We start from the raw sequence: 17451 nt of genomic DNA, 5'->3' as shown, positions 1-17451 counted from the left end.
AAAAGAAAAATTCGGAGTAGGTATTAAAATTCATGGACAAGAAGTAAAAACTTTGAGGTTCACCGATGACATTGTAATTCTGTCAGAGACAGCAAAGGACTTGCAAGAGCAGTTGAACGGAATGAACAGTGTCTTGAAAGGAGGATATAAGATGAACATCAACAAAAGCAAAACGAGGATAATGGAATGTAGTCAAATTAAGTCGGGTGATGCTGAGGGAATTAGATTAGGAAATGAGACACTTAAAGTAGTAAAGGAGTTTTGCTATTTAGGGAGTAAAATAACTGATGATGGTCAAAGTAGAGAGGATATAAAATGTAGACTGGCAATGGCAAGGAAAGCGTTTCTCAAGAAGAGAAATTTGTTAACATCGAGTATAGATTTAAGTGTCAGGAAGTCGTTTCTGAAAGTATTTGTATGGAGTGTAGCCATGTATGGAAGTGAAACATGGACGATAACTAGTTTGGACAAGAAGAGAATAGAAGCTTTCGAAATGTGGTGCTACAGAAGAATGCTGAAGATAAGGTGGGTAGATCACATAACTAATGAGGAGGTATTCAATAGGATTGGGGAGAAGAGAAGTTTGTGGCACAACTTGACTAGAAGAAGGGATCGGTTGGTAGGACATGTTTTGAGACATCAAGGGATCACAAATTTAGCATTGGAGGGCACCGTGGAGGGTAAAAATCGTAGAGGGAGACCAAGAGATGAATACACTAAGCAGATTCAGAAGGATGTAGGTTGCAGTAGGTACTGGGAGATGAAGAAGCTTGCACAGGATAGAGTAGCATGGAGAGCTGCATCAAACCAGTCTCAGGACTGAAGACCACAACAACAACAACAACAACAATTAAGAAGAACATCATTTGTGAGAAAATGAATTTTGCCAACCTTATTATGAAGACACCAGGATCATCAGCAGCTGAAGAAGTGTTTAAGGGAAGCTGTGAGTGATTCAAGAAGTTTAAGAGAAGAACTGGCATCCACACCATTATGAGACATGGTAAAGTAGCCATCTCTGACACAAAAGCAGCAGAGAACTTCATGAGCAACTTCAAGATGTTTATAGATTCTGAGGGTTATCTACCACAACAGGTTTTTAATTGTGACAAGACAGGTCTATTCTGGAAAAAGATAAAGATGCCAAAGCATACCTTTATAACAGCAGAGGAGACTGCATTGCCCGGTCACAAGCCAATGAAAGACCATCTCAGACTGCTATTCTGCACCAGTGCAAGCGGTAATTTGAAAATGAAACCACTGCTTGTTTACCATTCAGAAACTCCACAAGCCTTCAAGAAGAGCTGGTTAAATGTGATGTGGAGGTCCAACAACAAGGCTTTGGTGACATGTGATCTATTTGTGATTGGCTCAATGAAGTTTTTGGTCCTTTGGTGAAAAAATATTTGTTTGAGATGAATCTGCTGCTCCATCTCTTGGATGTTATGGACAACACTACTGCCCATTCTCCAGGCCCTACAAGACCACCCCCTTAAAGAATTTCAATTCATCAAGAGCCAATTTCTGCCTCCCAGCACCACTCCATCACTCAAACTTATGGACCAGCAGATTATTCCTAACTTTAAGACGCTCTAGCTCTACAATAAAGCACTCTTCAATCATTTCTTTGAGTTGACTGAAGCTACCAATCTCACTCTCAGAGAGTTTTGGAAATATCAAGATCATCAAAAAAGTGTGGGAAGAAGATAACTCTCACTTCTGCTTGGAAGAAGCTTTGGCCAGAGTGTGTTACCAAATGTGACTCTGAGGCATTTGAGTCAGTACCTGTGGAGCCTGTAATCACTGAGATTGAGTCTTTGGCCAAGAGCATGGGACTAGAAGTGGACAACAATGATATCAAAGAGCTTGTGGAAGATCACAGCCACAAAATTACCATTGAAGATCATATGGAACTGCAGTGTGTTTCACAGCAGGAACTTGTGGGGAGTAGTTCCACAAAAAAGGAGCAGGCAGTAACAACAAAGCAGCAATCTTCTGGTGCAATAAGAGAAATGCTGAAATCTTGGAAATTGGTTGCATCTTACATTGAAAATCATCACCTCAATAAACCAGTGGTGCACCAGAAATTTATTTGACGTTAATGCTGTGTCACATTTTTGCCAAGTGCTGAAGCGCCAGCAGAAACAAATGATTACAGATAGCTTTCTGATAAAAAAGAATTAGTTATATATCATGAATAATTATGTGCATAACACTGTATATATAATTTTCTTTGAATAAATGGCATGAATAAGATAAAACATTTAGTACTTTTTCTGGATGAAACATTATCATATTTTAGGTTAATTTATATTGGATAAATTATTTTGCTTAATGAGTATTTCACACTATGAGTAAGACTCTGGAATGAATTATGCTCACTGTGTGAGGTACCACTGTGTCTCTTGAGTTGTGTATGTGAAGGGGGGAGTCAAAAACTGGTACAGTTGTATATTCATGTGCAAATATGATTTTCATGCAGGGTTTAATATTTATTCTATATGTCTGCTCTTCTCAGTTTCAACAACAGACTGCTACACAATAAATATTACAATGGAAGCTTTGAATCTGCTGACTAACTTTACATATAACCATAATATCTTTGCATTTTCTGATAGATTTATCAACAGACACTGACAGAGTAAATTGTTGTAGGCATCACACATAGCCCTCCAAGTCTTTCAACACCACCAGCCAACATCATTGTGGCACTGTACTCCTTCTCCATATGCATCTTTTCAGGGATGCAGTCATCCAAAACTTCATTTTTATGGATGACAATGCATGACCAAATAAAACAATGCAGATAGAGGAACCCTTTGGGTAAGATGATATTTCACAAATGGACTGGCCCATTAGTTCTCCTGACTTAAAGCCCATCAAGCACATGTGGCCACTAATCCATGTATCCATTATGATGCTCTCTGTTTGCTTGGGTTACTTGTTATTAATATGTCAAGCATATTTATGCAATCATTTACACTTCAATGGGGCTGCTCAACTAACTGTTCAAAATAATTTTCAGAGAAAGTGTTTGATATGATTTTGTACAATGTTTCAAACAATGAAAACTCCAGGTAGGGATATCAACAATGTAGGAAAAGATAGATTGCAGCTTACCATAAAGAAGACATGCCAATTTGCAGACAGGCATGATTACAAGACACTCACACATAGCTTTTGGCCACAGACTTCATCAGTAAAGAGGACGTACGCACAGCAGTCACACACAAGCAAGCACACCACATGCACATACAACTGCCATCTCCAGCGTCTCAGGCTGAAATGCAACATCATGTGAGATGCAAACAGCAATCTGAAGGAGATGGGAATGGGGAAGGGATAGTGGTGTATAGGTGGGAAGAGAGATGAACACTGTCTGGTGGAGTGTGCAGGGACTACACTGCTGACAGACACAGTGTCAGGAGGTTGTGAGGCAGGGAGATGGGCAGAAAACGGAACAAAAAAGGAAAAGAGTGGAGAAAGATGGGGGGATGTTTTGCAGAGGACTGCAAATAAACAGGGTGGGAGATGAGAATGGGGGGGACATGATAGGGCAAAAGGGGTGGAAACTGTTGGGTAGAGGGTGCAAATGTTACCATAGTTGAGGCTGGGATAACTCCAGGAGCAGAGAATGTGTTGTAAGGATAACACCCATCTGCGCAGTTCAGAAAAGCTGGTGGTGGAGGGAAGGATCCAGATGGCTTGGTTAGTGAAGCAGCCATTTAAATCAAGTGTACTATGTTCAGCTGCATGTAGTGCCACAGGATGGTCTACTTTTATCCTGGCCACAGTTTGGCAGTGACCATTCATCCTGGTGGACAGCTGGTTGGTACTTGTACTAAAATAAAAATCTGTGAAATAATTTTAGCAGACCTGGTAAATGACATGGCTGCTTTGACAAGTGATCTGATCCCTGATGGAGTAGGATAAACCTGTGACTGGACTGCAATGGAATGTGCTGGATCCTAGTTGCAAAGGACTGGGATTGGGAGTGGAATAGGGATGGCCTAGGATATTGAGGAGGTTGGGTGGGTGACAGACCAACACTCTAGGAGGCGTGGGAAGTGTCTCAGTTAGGATGTCTTTCATTTTAGGGCACGATGATAGATAATCAAAGCCCTGGCGAAGGGTGCGGTTCAGTTGACAAGTGTGGGGTGGTACTGGGTGACGAAGAGGACACTCCTTTGTGGCTGACTTTTGGAGTTGGTGGGAAGATTGGAATTGTGAGGGGCAATGGCACAGGAGCTCTGTTTGTGGACTAGGGATGGTGCCTGTCTGTGAAGACCTTGGTGAGACCATCAGCATACTGAGCAAGGGAGTTTTGTCACTGCAGATACACCATCCCGGGGTAGCCAGACTATATGGGAGGGGTTTTTTGGTGTGAAAGGGACGACAGCTGTCAAAATGCAGGTACTTTGGTGGTTGATGGGTTAGGCAAGCTGGGTTGAAGAGGACCATGTGAAGCGGATGGAAGATAAGGTGTTGAGGGTGTGAATGAATGGAGATAGGATGTCTTGGCTCTGTGTCCAGGTATGAAGATATCATCAATAAACCTGAACCAGACTAGGGGGTTGGCATTTTGGGAGGCTAGGAAGGTCTCCTCTAGATGGCCCGTAAAAAGGTTGACGTAGGAGAGTGCCATGCAGGTGTCCATGGCTGTGGCGCAGACTTGTTTATGCACCTTAACTTCAAAGTGGGAGTAGTTGTGGGTTACGATAAAGTCAGTAAGGTGTATGAGGAATGACATAGTGAGTTTGGAGTCTGAAGTACATTGGAAAAGGTAGTGTTCAATAACAGTAAGACCATGGGCACAATGATTGTTGGTGTATAGGGAGGTGGTGTCAACAGTGATGAGTAGGGATCCAGGAGGTAAAGGGGTAGGGATGGTGGAGAGTTTGTGAAGGAAGTGGTTGGTGCCTTTGACATGGGAGGCTAGATTATGGAGAGTTAGTTGGTCAAAGAGTGCCAAAATTCTTTCAGTGGGGTCATAATAACCAGCCATAATGGGGCATCAAGGATTGTCGGGTTTGTTGATTTTGGGGAGCAAGTAGAAGGTGGGTGTGCGGGCTGTCATAGGGGTGAGGAGGGAAAAGGATTCAGGGGATATTTTCTGGGAAGGGCTCAAGGCTTTAAGTAGGGATTGCAGTTTGTGTTTGACTTCTGGGATGGGATCACTCTGGCCAAGTTTATAGGTTGGAGAGTCAGACAATTGGTGGAGGCCTCCTGCCAGATAGTCACTGCAATTCATAACAACAGTGGTGGATCCTTTGTCTGCAGGATGCAAAATCCCCAAGATTGGCAAAGTTTTGCAGAAGTTCAAAATATAGTGCATACTTCAATGTGAGATGCTTTTAATAATTTCCACAATGAAACGTTTGTCTCGGAATCTGGCACAGAACCCAAAGAGATTATGGTCATACATAAAGCACACCAGTGGTAAGACACAATCAATACCTCCACTGCACAACAACAACAATGGTGAAGTCACTGATGACAGTGCCACTAAAGCAGAGCTGTTAAACACAGTCTTCCAAAATTCCTCCACCAAAGAAGATGAGACTGCCAAGGTGAGAAACGTATAAGTAGATATCCTCATTGTAGCAAAGCAGCTTAAACCACTTAATAAAGGCATGGCTTCTGGTCCAGATTGTATACCAGTCAGGTAAGCAGCTTAAACCACTTAATAAAGGCATGGCTTCTGGTCCAGATTGTATACCAGTCAGGTTCCTTTCAGAGTATGCTGATACAATAGCTTCATATATAGCAATTATATACAACTGCTTGCTCACAAAAAGATCCATACCTAAAGACTGGAAAATTGCTCAAGTCTCACCAGTACCCAAAAGAGAAATAGGAGTAATCCACTGAATTCCAGACTCATATCACCAACATTGATTTGCTGTAGTGTTTTGGAACATATACTGTGTTCAAACATTACAGATTACCTCAAAGAAAATGATTTATTGACACATAGTCAGCACGGGTTCAAAAAATATCATTCTTGTGAAACACAATGAGCTGTTTACATTCATGAAGTAGTGAGTGCTATCAAAAGGGGGGTCAAATTGATTCTGTATTTTTAGATATCCAGAAGGCTTTCAGCACTGTTCCTCACAAGCACCTTCTAATCAAACTGCGTGCCTGTGGAATATCACTTCAGTTGTGGGACTGGATTCATGATTTCCTGTCAGAAAGGTCACAGTTCATAGTAATAGATGGAAAGTCATCGAATAAAACAGAAGTAATATTCAGCATTCTCCAAGGAAGTGTTATAGGCCCTATATTGTTCCTGGTCTATATTAATGACATAGGAGACAATCTGAGTAGCCCCCTTAGGTTGTTTGCAGATGATGCTGTCATTTACCATCTTGTAAAGTTATCAGATGACCAAAATGAATTGCCAGATGATTTAGATAAGATATCTTTATGGTACAAAAAGTGGCAATTGACCCTGAATAAAGAAAAGTGTGAAGTTATTCACATGAGTATTAAAAGAAATCCACCAAATTTTGATTACATGATAAGTAACACAGATCTGAAGGCTGTAAATTAAACTAAATATTTAGGGATTACAATTCCAAATAACCTAAACTGGAACAGTCACATAGATAATGTTGTGGGTAGAGCAAACTGAAGACTGCAATTCATTGGCAGAACACTTAGAAGGTGCAACAGGTGTACTAAAGAGACTGCTTACACCATGCTGGTCTGCCCTATTTTGGAGTATTGCTGTGTGGTGTGGGATCCGCATCAGGTGGGACTGACAGATGATATAGAAAAAGTTCAAAGAAGGGCAGCTCGTTTTGTATTATCACAAAACAGGGGAGATAGTGCCACAGAAATTATATGTGAACTGGAGTGGCAATCATTAAAACAAAGAAGTTTCTTGTTGCAATGGGATCTCATGAAATTTCAAGCACTAGTTTTCTCCTCCAGTTGTGAAAACAATCTGATAGCACCCATCTACATAGGTAAAAATGATCATCACAATACAATAGGAGAAATCAGGGCTCACACAGAAATATTTAAGTGCTTATTTTTCCCACACGCCGTTTGAGAGTAGAACGGTAGAGAGACAGCTTGAAGGTGGTTCATTGAACTCTCTGCCAGGCACTTTATTGTGAATAGCAGAGTAATCATGTAGGTGCAGATGTAGATGTAGAGGTTGGCATTCTCGGGCAGGGACCTGGTGAAGAATGTTGAGGCTAAGTTGGAGGTAAGGAATTCCTGGAAGTTGACCAGTGGGTGGTTAGGTGGGAAGGGGGTAGGATCACAGTTGGATTGTGGTATGAACTAGAAGAGGCAGGATGTAATGTTCAAATTAGGGTGGTTTTGGTTGGGGGGATTGGCAGCAAAGAAGTGCTTCAACTGTAGGATTCGGGAGAGGTAGAGTAGGTCTTTGGCTAGTCCAGCATTGTTGAATTTGGGTTTAGGGCTAAAGATGAGGCCTTTGGATAGGACAGAAACATCAGTGGAGTTGAGGGTTTTGGTGGAAAGGTTAATAACAGTGTTCCAGGAATGTTTTGGCTGTGTATTTGGTGGAGGGTTGGTAGGGAGTTTTGGGGGGATGTGGCAAGTTGAAAAGACCAGCTAGATAGGGTTTAGGTTTTATGAGGTGTGGATGAGGAGGAACACTGTGGATACAATAGGGGTTGGATAGTGGAGTCTCAAGGTGGCATTAGGGTGTCAGCAGGTTGGATAATCTATGGAAGTGGTGTCTGGAATGCTCTTCCTGGTGCTGGAGAGCAAGGGATTTAATTTCAGAGATGTGATGTATGGAGTGTGGATTGGAGAGTAATAGTATCTTTCAGAGGGAGCAGAGGTGGTTCTGGAATGCCTGGCAGCCCTCTGCCAATGCATCCACCTGTCTTTCCCCACTCCTCTCCTCTTTTGTTCCTTTTTTCACCCCACCTCCCTGCTCCACAACCTCCTGATGTTGCACTTGTTGGCAGTCTACTCCATGCACAGTCCACCAGACAGCATACATCTCTCTCCCCACCCATACACTACTATCCCTTGCCCTTCCTCTTCCCATTCCCCACCCCCTCTAGACTGCTGCTTGCATCCCACGTGATGCTGCATTCCAGCCTGAGATGCTGTAAATGGTAGTTGTGTGTGCATGAGATGTGCTTGCTTGTGTGTGCATGTATGTGTGTCCTCTTTACTGACAAAGTGTCTTTTAATCATGCCTGTCTGCAACCTGATGTGTCTTCTTTACAGTAAGTAGCAATCTATCTTTTCCTACATTGTTGTTTGTACAATGTTTTATGCTTACCGTTGACTTTAAACATTTTTTTACCAACTACTATAATTGTGTGAGTTATGAGTGTGGTATCTATTTGAAATAAAACATCTTTCAAAATTTGCTTTTGTCCTTAACTTTTGCACACCGGTACACCAGAGCATTTACCTAAACCATGGTTTATAACATCTTTGAGCTATAAACTCAGTGTTCTGTGTTAGTTAGATCTGAACTAACTGTCCTCAGTTCATTTTTAGGTGGGTTATTAATGATTGTCTATCAGTTTGACCAAACACAAATATTCTCCTAGCTTTCTTGTTTTCTTGATTATTTTTTGCTTTTGAGACCATCCCTCCAGAAAAAGCATCATGATCAGTAACAAGGGTGACAAAATGCAGACTATAAAAAAGAGGGAGAACTGCTTCAAAAAGAAGGACAAAGTTAGAAAAAAGAGGGCACATGGAAACATATGTTTAAATTCAATAAATGAATTAGTTAATAGCCAAACATACATTCCTTAACTTTTAATGGTACTTCTCTGAAGATCCAACTTTCTGCAGAAGTCTAGGCTTGCTTAGTGGATAATTGTAAAAAGATACACAGGAAAATTCTTCTAAATTATACTGGACCATTAAAATACCTCCAATAGATTCAAGATTCAACCTATTCCTGCCATCAGTCCACTATTTTATAATGAGCAAAAATGCTCATTCTGCATTTGCACTGTGTCCTGATATACTGAAAAAGTGTTCAGCAAGTTTTAACAATTCTGAAGGATAATGAAAACACTTACTTTCACAAAATATATGGCCCAGTTTTAACTACAAGAGAACCCACTAAATTCTGTATCATTATTATTCTGTTTTAGAAATTGCATAAAATTACACAATTGGTCAAAACATTTTTCATCTTCAATTTCAAAAGTTTAGTATTTATCTAGCAAATAAAAAAGGCTTTTTTTAACATCATTACAGTTAACATCATTTTTTAAAGAGACATCCATTTGAAACAGGAAAAGTCATCAAACATACAGAGCCATCATTTTAAATGTTCATCAAACAATTGATGCAGCAACATATGCTTCCTCCATAAAAAGTTTAATGTCTTCATTAAAGCCTTCTTTTGTTGCTTCCATCTTCTATTTAACCTTTAGGCAAATGAATTTTTCTTTTAATTGGTTCTCAAGCACCTTACATACAGGCTCTAAAATTTCAGTCACATCAAGCACAGAATTGCCCTCCTTTTCTATTAGCAAAATATTTGGAGTGAACACAGATGTCAATGAAAGCAAATGGCATAAGTAGGCTTCACTTAACTTCTTATTCTAAAAAAAAAAAATGCAGTGAAACCTTTGGTGGCTTGGTTTCAGACAGAAAGTAAGATTTCAGAGCAGGATACATTTACAGTACTCTTTCAATGGCTGGAAAAAGAGGCAACCACCTAGTTTTCACATGCTGTTCCTTTCTAACAGTGTAAACAGAAAAGTAATTGCAAATTGTCACAATGCCAGTTATTTTATAAAATCACTTGGTTACCATAAACAGCAAATCAGACTCACAAAATGGTTCAAATGGCTCTGAGCACTATGCGACTTAATTTCTGAGGTCATCAGTCGCCTAGAACTTAGAACTAATTAAACCTAACTAACCTAAGGACATCACACACATCCAAGCCCGAGGCAGGATTCGAACCTGCGACCGTAGCGGTCACGCGGTTCCAGACTGAAGCGCCTAGAACCGCACAGCCACACCGGCCAGCTCAGACTCACACATAAGTACAGACTACATGACATTAGACCTATAATACCATGCAAGACAATATGAATAAGGAACAGAAATTTTAAATAATCTATATTTGCACTCACTTATGGATTGATCCATGATCAGTAGTGGAAAATCGATAAAACAATGATCCTGCTGCCATCTGTAGATAAGGTATTTAAGAAAAGAGCAATAAAACAGCAATAATTGTAAATATAATTATTATTATGGTCAACTTTGGGAAAGTGATGACAATGTAATAATCTGCCCGGACCCTGGACAAAGAGATAAAAAGGATGACATGTCCGTATTTATACGGACAGCTAGTCACCTCATCAGTAATCTCTCTATCACCGATGGTACGATCAAGTCTAGGCAGGTGGTCTAAAATATTTCTTTTCCACATGAGCTTTCAGACTGAGTGAGGTGGCTGTGTGACAGTGTAATCATTATTACTTTATTAGACTGTTTGTCTTTTATGACAATGTGTAGTTTTCCCAGTCAGTATTGGTTAAGCTCCTGTTCTATCATGTTTAGGCTATGTTTGATTAATTCTACAAACCATGTGACTGACTCTGTTGACTGGTAGAAATATTTGATTGTTAATCTAAGCCCAAGCAACTCCAAGAACTCTTGCCCATATTAGTTCACAGTTGGATTCATTTTGGATCTTGCTTGACCTAATACATCTGCTTGTTGTTATACATCCTACTCCTAATCAATTTTTCTGATATATATTCTGTGTGTTGCTGAAACTTTCCATGTTCTTTAGTTTAAGTTTCAACCAACTCTCAGTTTCTAATATGATGTGGGAGCAACTGCTTTCTAGGACAGACAATAGTTATGAGACTTAGTTGTGATTATTCTGGCATTTAATAATTCATAGTTCAAAATTTCTCGCTCTCTGCATTTGCTGTTCAGTCTGTTTAATAGTAACTACTTTATCTAGCACTGGTTTTTGTAATGGGGATCTCAGATTTTCACCTAATATCTAAAAATATCCTATGTGTCATTCCACACATACTGTGCAACCCAGGTGACCAGTTCTGATGTACATTGTGCATCTGACCATCAATTGTGACTTTACAGTATTCTTTCACAGGCTCAGCTGCAGATTCCTTGAGCAGGGAGGCTTGTAAAGTCACTATGACCAAGAAATCTACAGTAAGCTCTGTCAGAGAATTGACAAATCGTCTGGTTTATACCCTGCATTCAGCTCTAATCCAAAGGGGTGCAATCAGTCCTCAGAATGGTGCTGCAAATCAAGAGTTGTGCAGAAACCTCACAAATGATACTAGCGGTCTTCAGCACTTCTACTGGTCTCCAGGATCAAGATGATGCACATTGTTGATGCTGGTGAGTGATTTATAGTTTGCACCATTCACCACTTGGTCAAGGAATCTGTGGCCAAGCTTGTCAAAGAATAAACGAAGTGTGCATGGATGAATGTTTGTGTTTGTGCACATACAAATAACCTTACTTTTTTCATTCTGTTGTTTTATTTATGTTTATTTTATGATTGCCTCCCTCCCTCCCCACCCATCCCCAAAACTGTCTTTTTTATTTATGTGCTTTCCTTAGCATTTGTGCTGTGTTGCCTCTTTTCTGTTTATTTCTCTTAGATTCATCTCACATATTTGAATTACTGACATCTGGCAGCTTGTTATTAGAAGTATTCTGGAAACTGAATGTTGTATGTTATTTGATTGTTAACTTTCTAATCCTCATCTTTATCATATACCTCTCCTGTGCTGGGTTTTTGAGTAACTTTGTGTGTCTTTCAAAATGTGTGCCTAGTTACTTTATTTTATGTCACCATATTTAACATGAAAACTGGATTTTAGAACACAGATATTCAGCTGCCTTCTTCAATTATATGTCTCTCGATCCAGATCCAGATTTCATTGTTTTAGTTACTTGTAAATAGCCAGTACTTTTATGTTGCAAACAGTAATACATCCACTTTTTACTTTTAATATTATAACATGATTTTAATGACTAAATTATTGAATACAGCAATAAAACAGAAAGCTTACCTATTACATTAAATACAGCTGATGCTGTAAACTCCTGCATAGAACCAGACATGGTATAAATGGCTGACCACCTCCCTGCATCTTCCTTTCTGACAATGCTTATTCTTGTACTGCACACACCAGTCATTGTACCCACTTCTTTTCCACTTGGATGTATCATTCTACAGTGAACAATAAGTGACGGCCCAAGTCTAACAGTACCAGTTTCACCCAGAATCAGTGTACCTCCTTCATCAACATGCGATGGAACATCTGGAACATTGGATTCCAGCTCTGTTTACATGCCAGTGTGTCAAAAACAAAGTCATTGAGCCAGCAACCAGTAATGACACAGCATTCATTCACAAGCTGCTCTACTAGCTAGAAATTAGTTCAGAGTAGCAGTCAGACATAAAAGAATGTAGTGACAATTGTAAAAGACAGATCCAACAATGTAGTGCAATTCAGTCAACTATGCAGTCAATAAAACACACAGAATCATCCCCACTTACATGAATATAGGTAACTGGAGAACTAAAATTATTTTTCAACTAAATATATCAAATGCAAAAACAGATATTTATATACAGACACCGTGATCTGTAAATTTCACACTAAGTTCTTGAGTTCATAATAACATAAAAATTGCTATCACAATATGTTGCTTTCTTCATCTATTCTAGTGGGCTTCTCCAGCTATCTATTAAAAATGAACCTAGGTTAATGAGCTGATTAGGAAATATAGGCAACTGAACCACAGCATAACTGCTCAAGCTGCAGATAGCACTGTAAGTGTGGAGGGCATTATTAAGCAAATATTTACCATTGTCAAATGTAACTTGGTCCATCAGTTTGGTTGTTGCCATTTTCACAGACATAGTGAAGCCATAACATGAGTATGTCTCATGAAGTGAAGATTCCAAATATGTCTTTGACAACAACCGATCAACTAATAGTGTTACTGAATGCTGTGCAGTAACTGTTATTCAGGGCTGTGAATGAGAACAACTTTCACATTGGATGTCACTTAGTTGTCAGTATGTAGCAAGGAAGAAATAGTAGCAACAACCCTTACTGGTAAAGAATCTCAGCAATTTTGTGTTGTTTTTTTTTTCTCCAGTTCACAAACATGATAATCAGTGTGTTTATTTACAGTTAACATGAACCTAAAGCAAGTAATGTATTTGGATTCATATGGATGGCAGAATGGAGAATGTGAAGAGTGACCACCATTCAAAAATCTTTGTAGATTGTGGAATTATATGATTATGTTCAATAAACTGACAAGCAGAGATTTTTAGGTGGTTCAGCTGAAACATGCAAGTTTTCTGTGAGAGGAAAGGTTGTACTCATGATCTCAATACCTATTCAAAAGAGGGTAGTGTGTTGAGCTGTGTATCTAGTGGGTACTACAGAAGCTCTATAACTGTTACCACATCTAGAACTGCTCTTCCTAACTCGGTGGCTGCAATGTAATTGAGTCCACAAGTAAATTCCCACAGCCAATTTCAATTCAGCCATCAAAAGAAATCTAATAATGTACTGTGCATACATGTGTAAATATTGCTGTTGCAAACAGTATATTCTTGTATTAAATTTGGCACTGCTTACAACCATGAGAAACAGTTCTTGGAAGAGGAAGGAAACTGAAAGAAATTTCTTTAGCCTTATTGATTCAGAATGTGCTGTTGCCAGAAAGTTTTGCGGAAGTCAAAGCATGACTTTGAATAGGGAGATACATAAACACTGTACAGCTGGCAGAGCTTTCAGTAAACCTCATTATTTGAAGTCAACTGTAGGCGTCATAGGTCTCTCATAGTTACAGTAGTAAAAAAAACATATTGTTGTAGCAGGCAAAAGTTTAAATGGCTGTGATGGCATATTATATCTCTTAAAAACTGTCTCAGTCTATTTGAAGTAGTCCATACAGGCACATAAATTAACCAGCACAAAACTTCAGCATTGAGATCGAATTTAGATATGTAAACATCAACCAAGAAACAAAGAAAAATGCAATGAATGTGCTGTTTTCAAATGGACATTACTTCTTCCCTATGACACTGATTGCCTTCCTCCTATGGTAAACGGTACTATGTCAATTGGAACTGGTGTAAATCACAAGATCTGCTGGAGTGCATTGAGCTTTTCATATCTGGCAGTAAGTCTCAATAATAGATGTGAAACTTTCAAAAGCTGATAAAAAACCACTCAAACGTACACTCTATTATTAGAAGGATCCTATTTCATGAGATCAAAATGGTTTGTTGTGTCTACAAATATAGTGTAAATGATTTCCACTAAATTTTATTGTGAAGTCTGTCAGAAAATGCACATAACAGCAATAAGAGAGAAGAGGGAAATTTATACCTTCACTACATCATTGTCAAACTTCTGCCACTACTAGGTACAACAGTGAGGCTATGGAAAAACCATTAATTTAGGTGGTTTCACTCTTGTTACCTTAGATAATGTGTATCACTTGGTGTCAAAGAAAGCATACCTGTCACTCCATGGCAATCTGGGATGACGCCATGGTAGTCCACATACTACCAGTCTGATAGATATTTATTTATTTCATTTCCTCTTATTTAATAGTGTTGCCAAATTATTTAATATCCTGGCTTATTTAATAGTGTTGCTGTATTACTGCCTCCAGTCAACCACAAAAGCATGTATTTGACTCTTATGTAGAATGTTTTAAATTATTTTCACATTGGCACTCCTTTCCATCACTTTCCCCATTCCTAGGGGCAAAATGACATTGATACCCCCACCAATCAGCTTAGGACCCAAAACCCAAAAATATGGATTCAGCACTAATACTGATTTTTTTTTCTAATTATTTTTGCATGTGACCTCTTCCACTCTGTCCCCAATCCAGGAGTGTTGGGATTATCTCAAACCCCTTAGCATTTTTTTCATAGAGTACATTATATGAGCATCAAGTCTTGCAAGGCTGTGCCAAATCAATGAATTTATATGCAAGGTACATGTAAACACATACAATCAAAGTATGAAGACCTACCTACAATATCTGATGAAAAGTATACAGACACACCTTAGAGAATATAAATATGGGGCATTTTCTTAAATACAATAAGGAGACCACACCCTAACCTTGAAAAACACCCACATATCACAACACCACATTTTCCATACTTCACCGTTGGCACTACACATGATGGCAGGCAAAGTTCTCAAGCCATTCACCGAACCCAAACTTTTGTGTTGGATTACCACAGGGTATGATGCAATTCAGCACTCCAAATCACTCCTTTCCAGTTATCCACTGTCCAGTGGTGATGCTCTTTACACCTCCTCAAGCATCACTTAGCATTTGCTACAGAAGTGTCTGTTTGGTGAGAGCTGCTTGACCATTGTATAAGAATTGATCAAAAAGTTTCCATTTGAAGTCCATACATTCCAGAATCAATATGCCAGCCACACAAAATTGCTATGAACATTGAGGCAACCATCCCAACAATGCAACAGTTTGAAGATACCTATTTGGTAAAACACCATGTCCTACAGGTGAAGAAGTCTGTAAGTGCCAGTGGCACATCCTTGTCTGACAGGAATCATCAACCCTTCAGTGCCTTTTTTAAGGGACTGAAGATATGATAATCACATGGGGAGAGATCAGGACCATAGGACAGTGCTCCAGTGTCACCCACTTCAGCTGGTGTAACTTCTGCATTACATCTGCAATATGGGAATGTGCATTATCACGGAGGCAGCAGCAGACATTCTGCAATGGTAGTTTTCAACAGACATGCTGCCCCATACACATTCTTCATTCTCTGATGGATGTCTACCGGTTTTTGTCCTTTGGCAGCCAAGAAAAGAATAACAACACATTGGTCCTGTTTGGACATATTTGGTAATAACATCACCATAGTTCACGTTTCTACATTTACTGCACACACATAGGAAGAACACAAATGTCACACTAATCAATTGCCTAGGCATCAGTGCATATATGTCCACATCAGAGTCATGCTACATTGCATATATAATGCAGTGACATACTCAAACAGAAACTTCTCCAGAAACTTATTGATCACCCCTTACACTTCATTCTTTTTGACTCCATACATAAATGATTGTCCTAGCTGGACTGCTGGTAACGCTTTGCAACTTATGAGTGATTACAACCATTCTCCAGAATGCTCGATGGTCCCTGTCCATCAGTACTACATGAAGTCTTCCTGGTTTTGGTTTGGCTGTGGCTTTTTCTTCACAATCACACCATCAATGCTCAACGTGGGCTTCTTTAGAAGGTTTGAAACAACACTAATGGATCTGTTACTCAAGTGAAATCCAATAAGTAGTCCATGTTTGAAGTCACTGGGCTCTCATGACTGACCCATTCTGCTGATATTGTTTCTCTACTGGCAACACAATACTTCCCATCTCCTTTTATATCTCAACATTTAGTGGTCAGTTCTGCATACATATGTGTGTCCAGATACTTTTGCTTGTGTAGTGTACATAGAAATGGCTTCTCTCACAACTTGTATCATCATCAAAGAGAACCATTGCACTTGTGATCAGAGAGGCACCGCCAACAGCATCAATGTTATAGCTTCCAACCAGAAACTGAACAGTTCAGACACCATGTAACTGCTTCTAACAGCCAAAATCAATTTCTCATCATAACATCACTTACTGTGCATGCTCAAGAAGGTACATATTGTTCCCATATTCTGTGTTTCAGTGATCACTATGTTAGTTTTCATATAGAAAACCTAGTGATAATTATTTATGACTTATGAACTTCGTTCTGAAGAAAAGCTAAAAAAAAGGTGGTGATGGTATCTGTGTCAAAAAGAACAGCACCATTTGCAGTGCATCTGATGTACACTGTTTTTTTTTTAGAGTAGTATTTTGAATTGTGTGCAATAAAGTGCTTGTAAATAATTCTTGTTTATCTATTGTGGTAATGATGGGCACCTTTAAAAGATTTTAGTTTCTTTTTGAAGCAGTTACTTGTAGTCCCCGTCCTATGGCACATTTGTAATAAAACATCAGAGAAATATTCTTGGGGAATTCATTGTTAATTTTCTGACACACTCTAACAGCAGATCCAACCTGGAAAATTTGACGTCCACATATAATCTTGCTTCCGCAGCCATTTTTGCACCAGAATAACTTCACATTCCAGTACAGTAACTGTCAGTGTACTTACAGATGAGATAAAATTATACTCTAAGACAAAAAAGACTTACCATGATGGAATTATCTAAATACAGCAGGAAAAGGTAGATGTGACGTACATCTACATACAAACAAATGATTGTAATTTCAGATAAATTGAATGATTTATTTAAGGGAAAGAGCTTCACAAATTAAGCAAGTCAATGATGTGTTGGTCCACTCCTGGCTCTTATGCAACCAGTTAACTGGATGGGGATTGATTGATAGAGTGGTT

The 17451-nt window shown here is 39.2% G+C and overlaps 1 protein-coding gene across 1 annotated transcript in view; it reads right to left on the bottom strand.

Annotated features, from left to right (window-relative positions):
• Positions 1-17451, bottom strand: part of LOC124788948 — a 248005-nt gene that overhangs the window by 147838 nt on the left and 82716 nt on the right. Inside the window, exon 4 of the mRNA XM_047256235.1 lies at positions 12042-12293. Within this exon, the coding sequence (XP_047112191.1) occupies positions 12042-12293 (252 nt within the window). The remainder of the gene's footprint in view (positions 1-12041; positions 12294-17451) is intronic.

This window comes from Schistocerca piceifrons, chromosome 3 (genome assembly GCF_021461385.2).
Source record: "Schistocerca piceifrons isolate TAMUIC-IGC-003096 chromosome 3, iqSchPice1.1, whole genome shotgun sequence".
In the NCBI taxonomy this organism is placed as follows: domain Eukaryota; kingdom Metazoa; phylum Arthropoda; class Insecta; order Orthoptera; family Acrididae; genus Schistocerca; species Schistocerca piceifrons.
The sequence above is the reverse complement of the archived record's forward strand: the minus strand, read 5'-3'. Positions and strand labels throughout refer to the sequence as shown.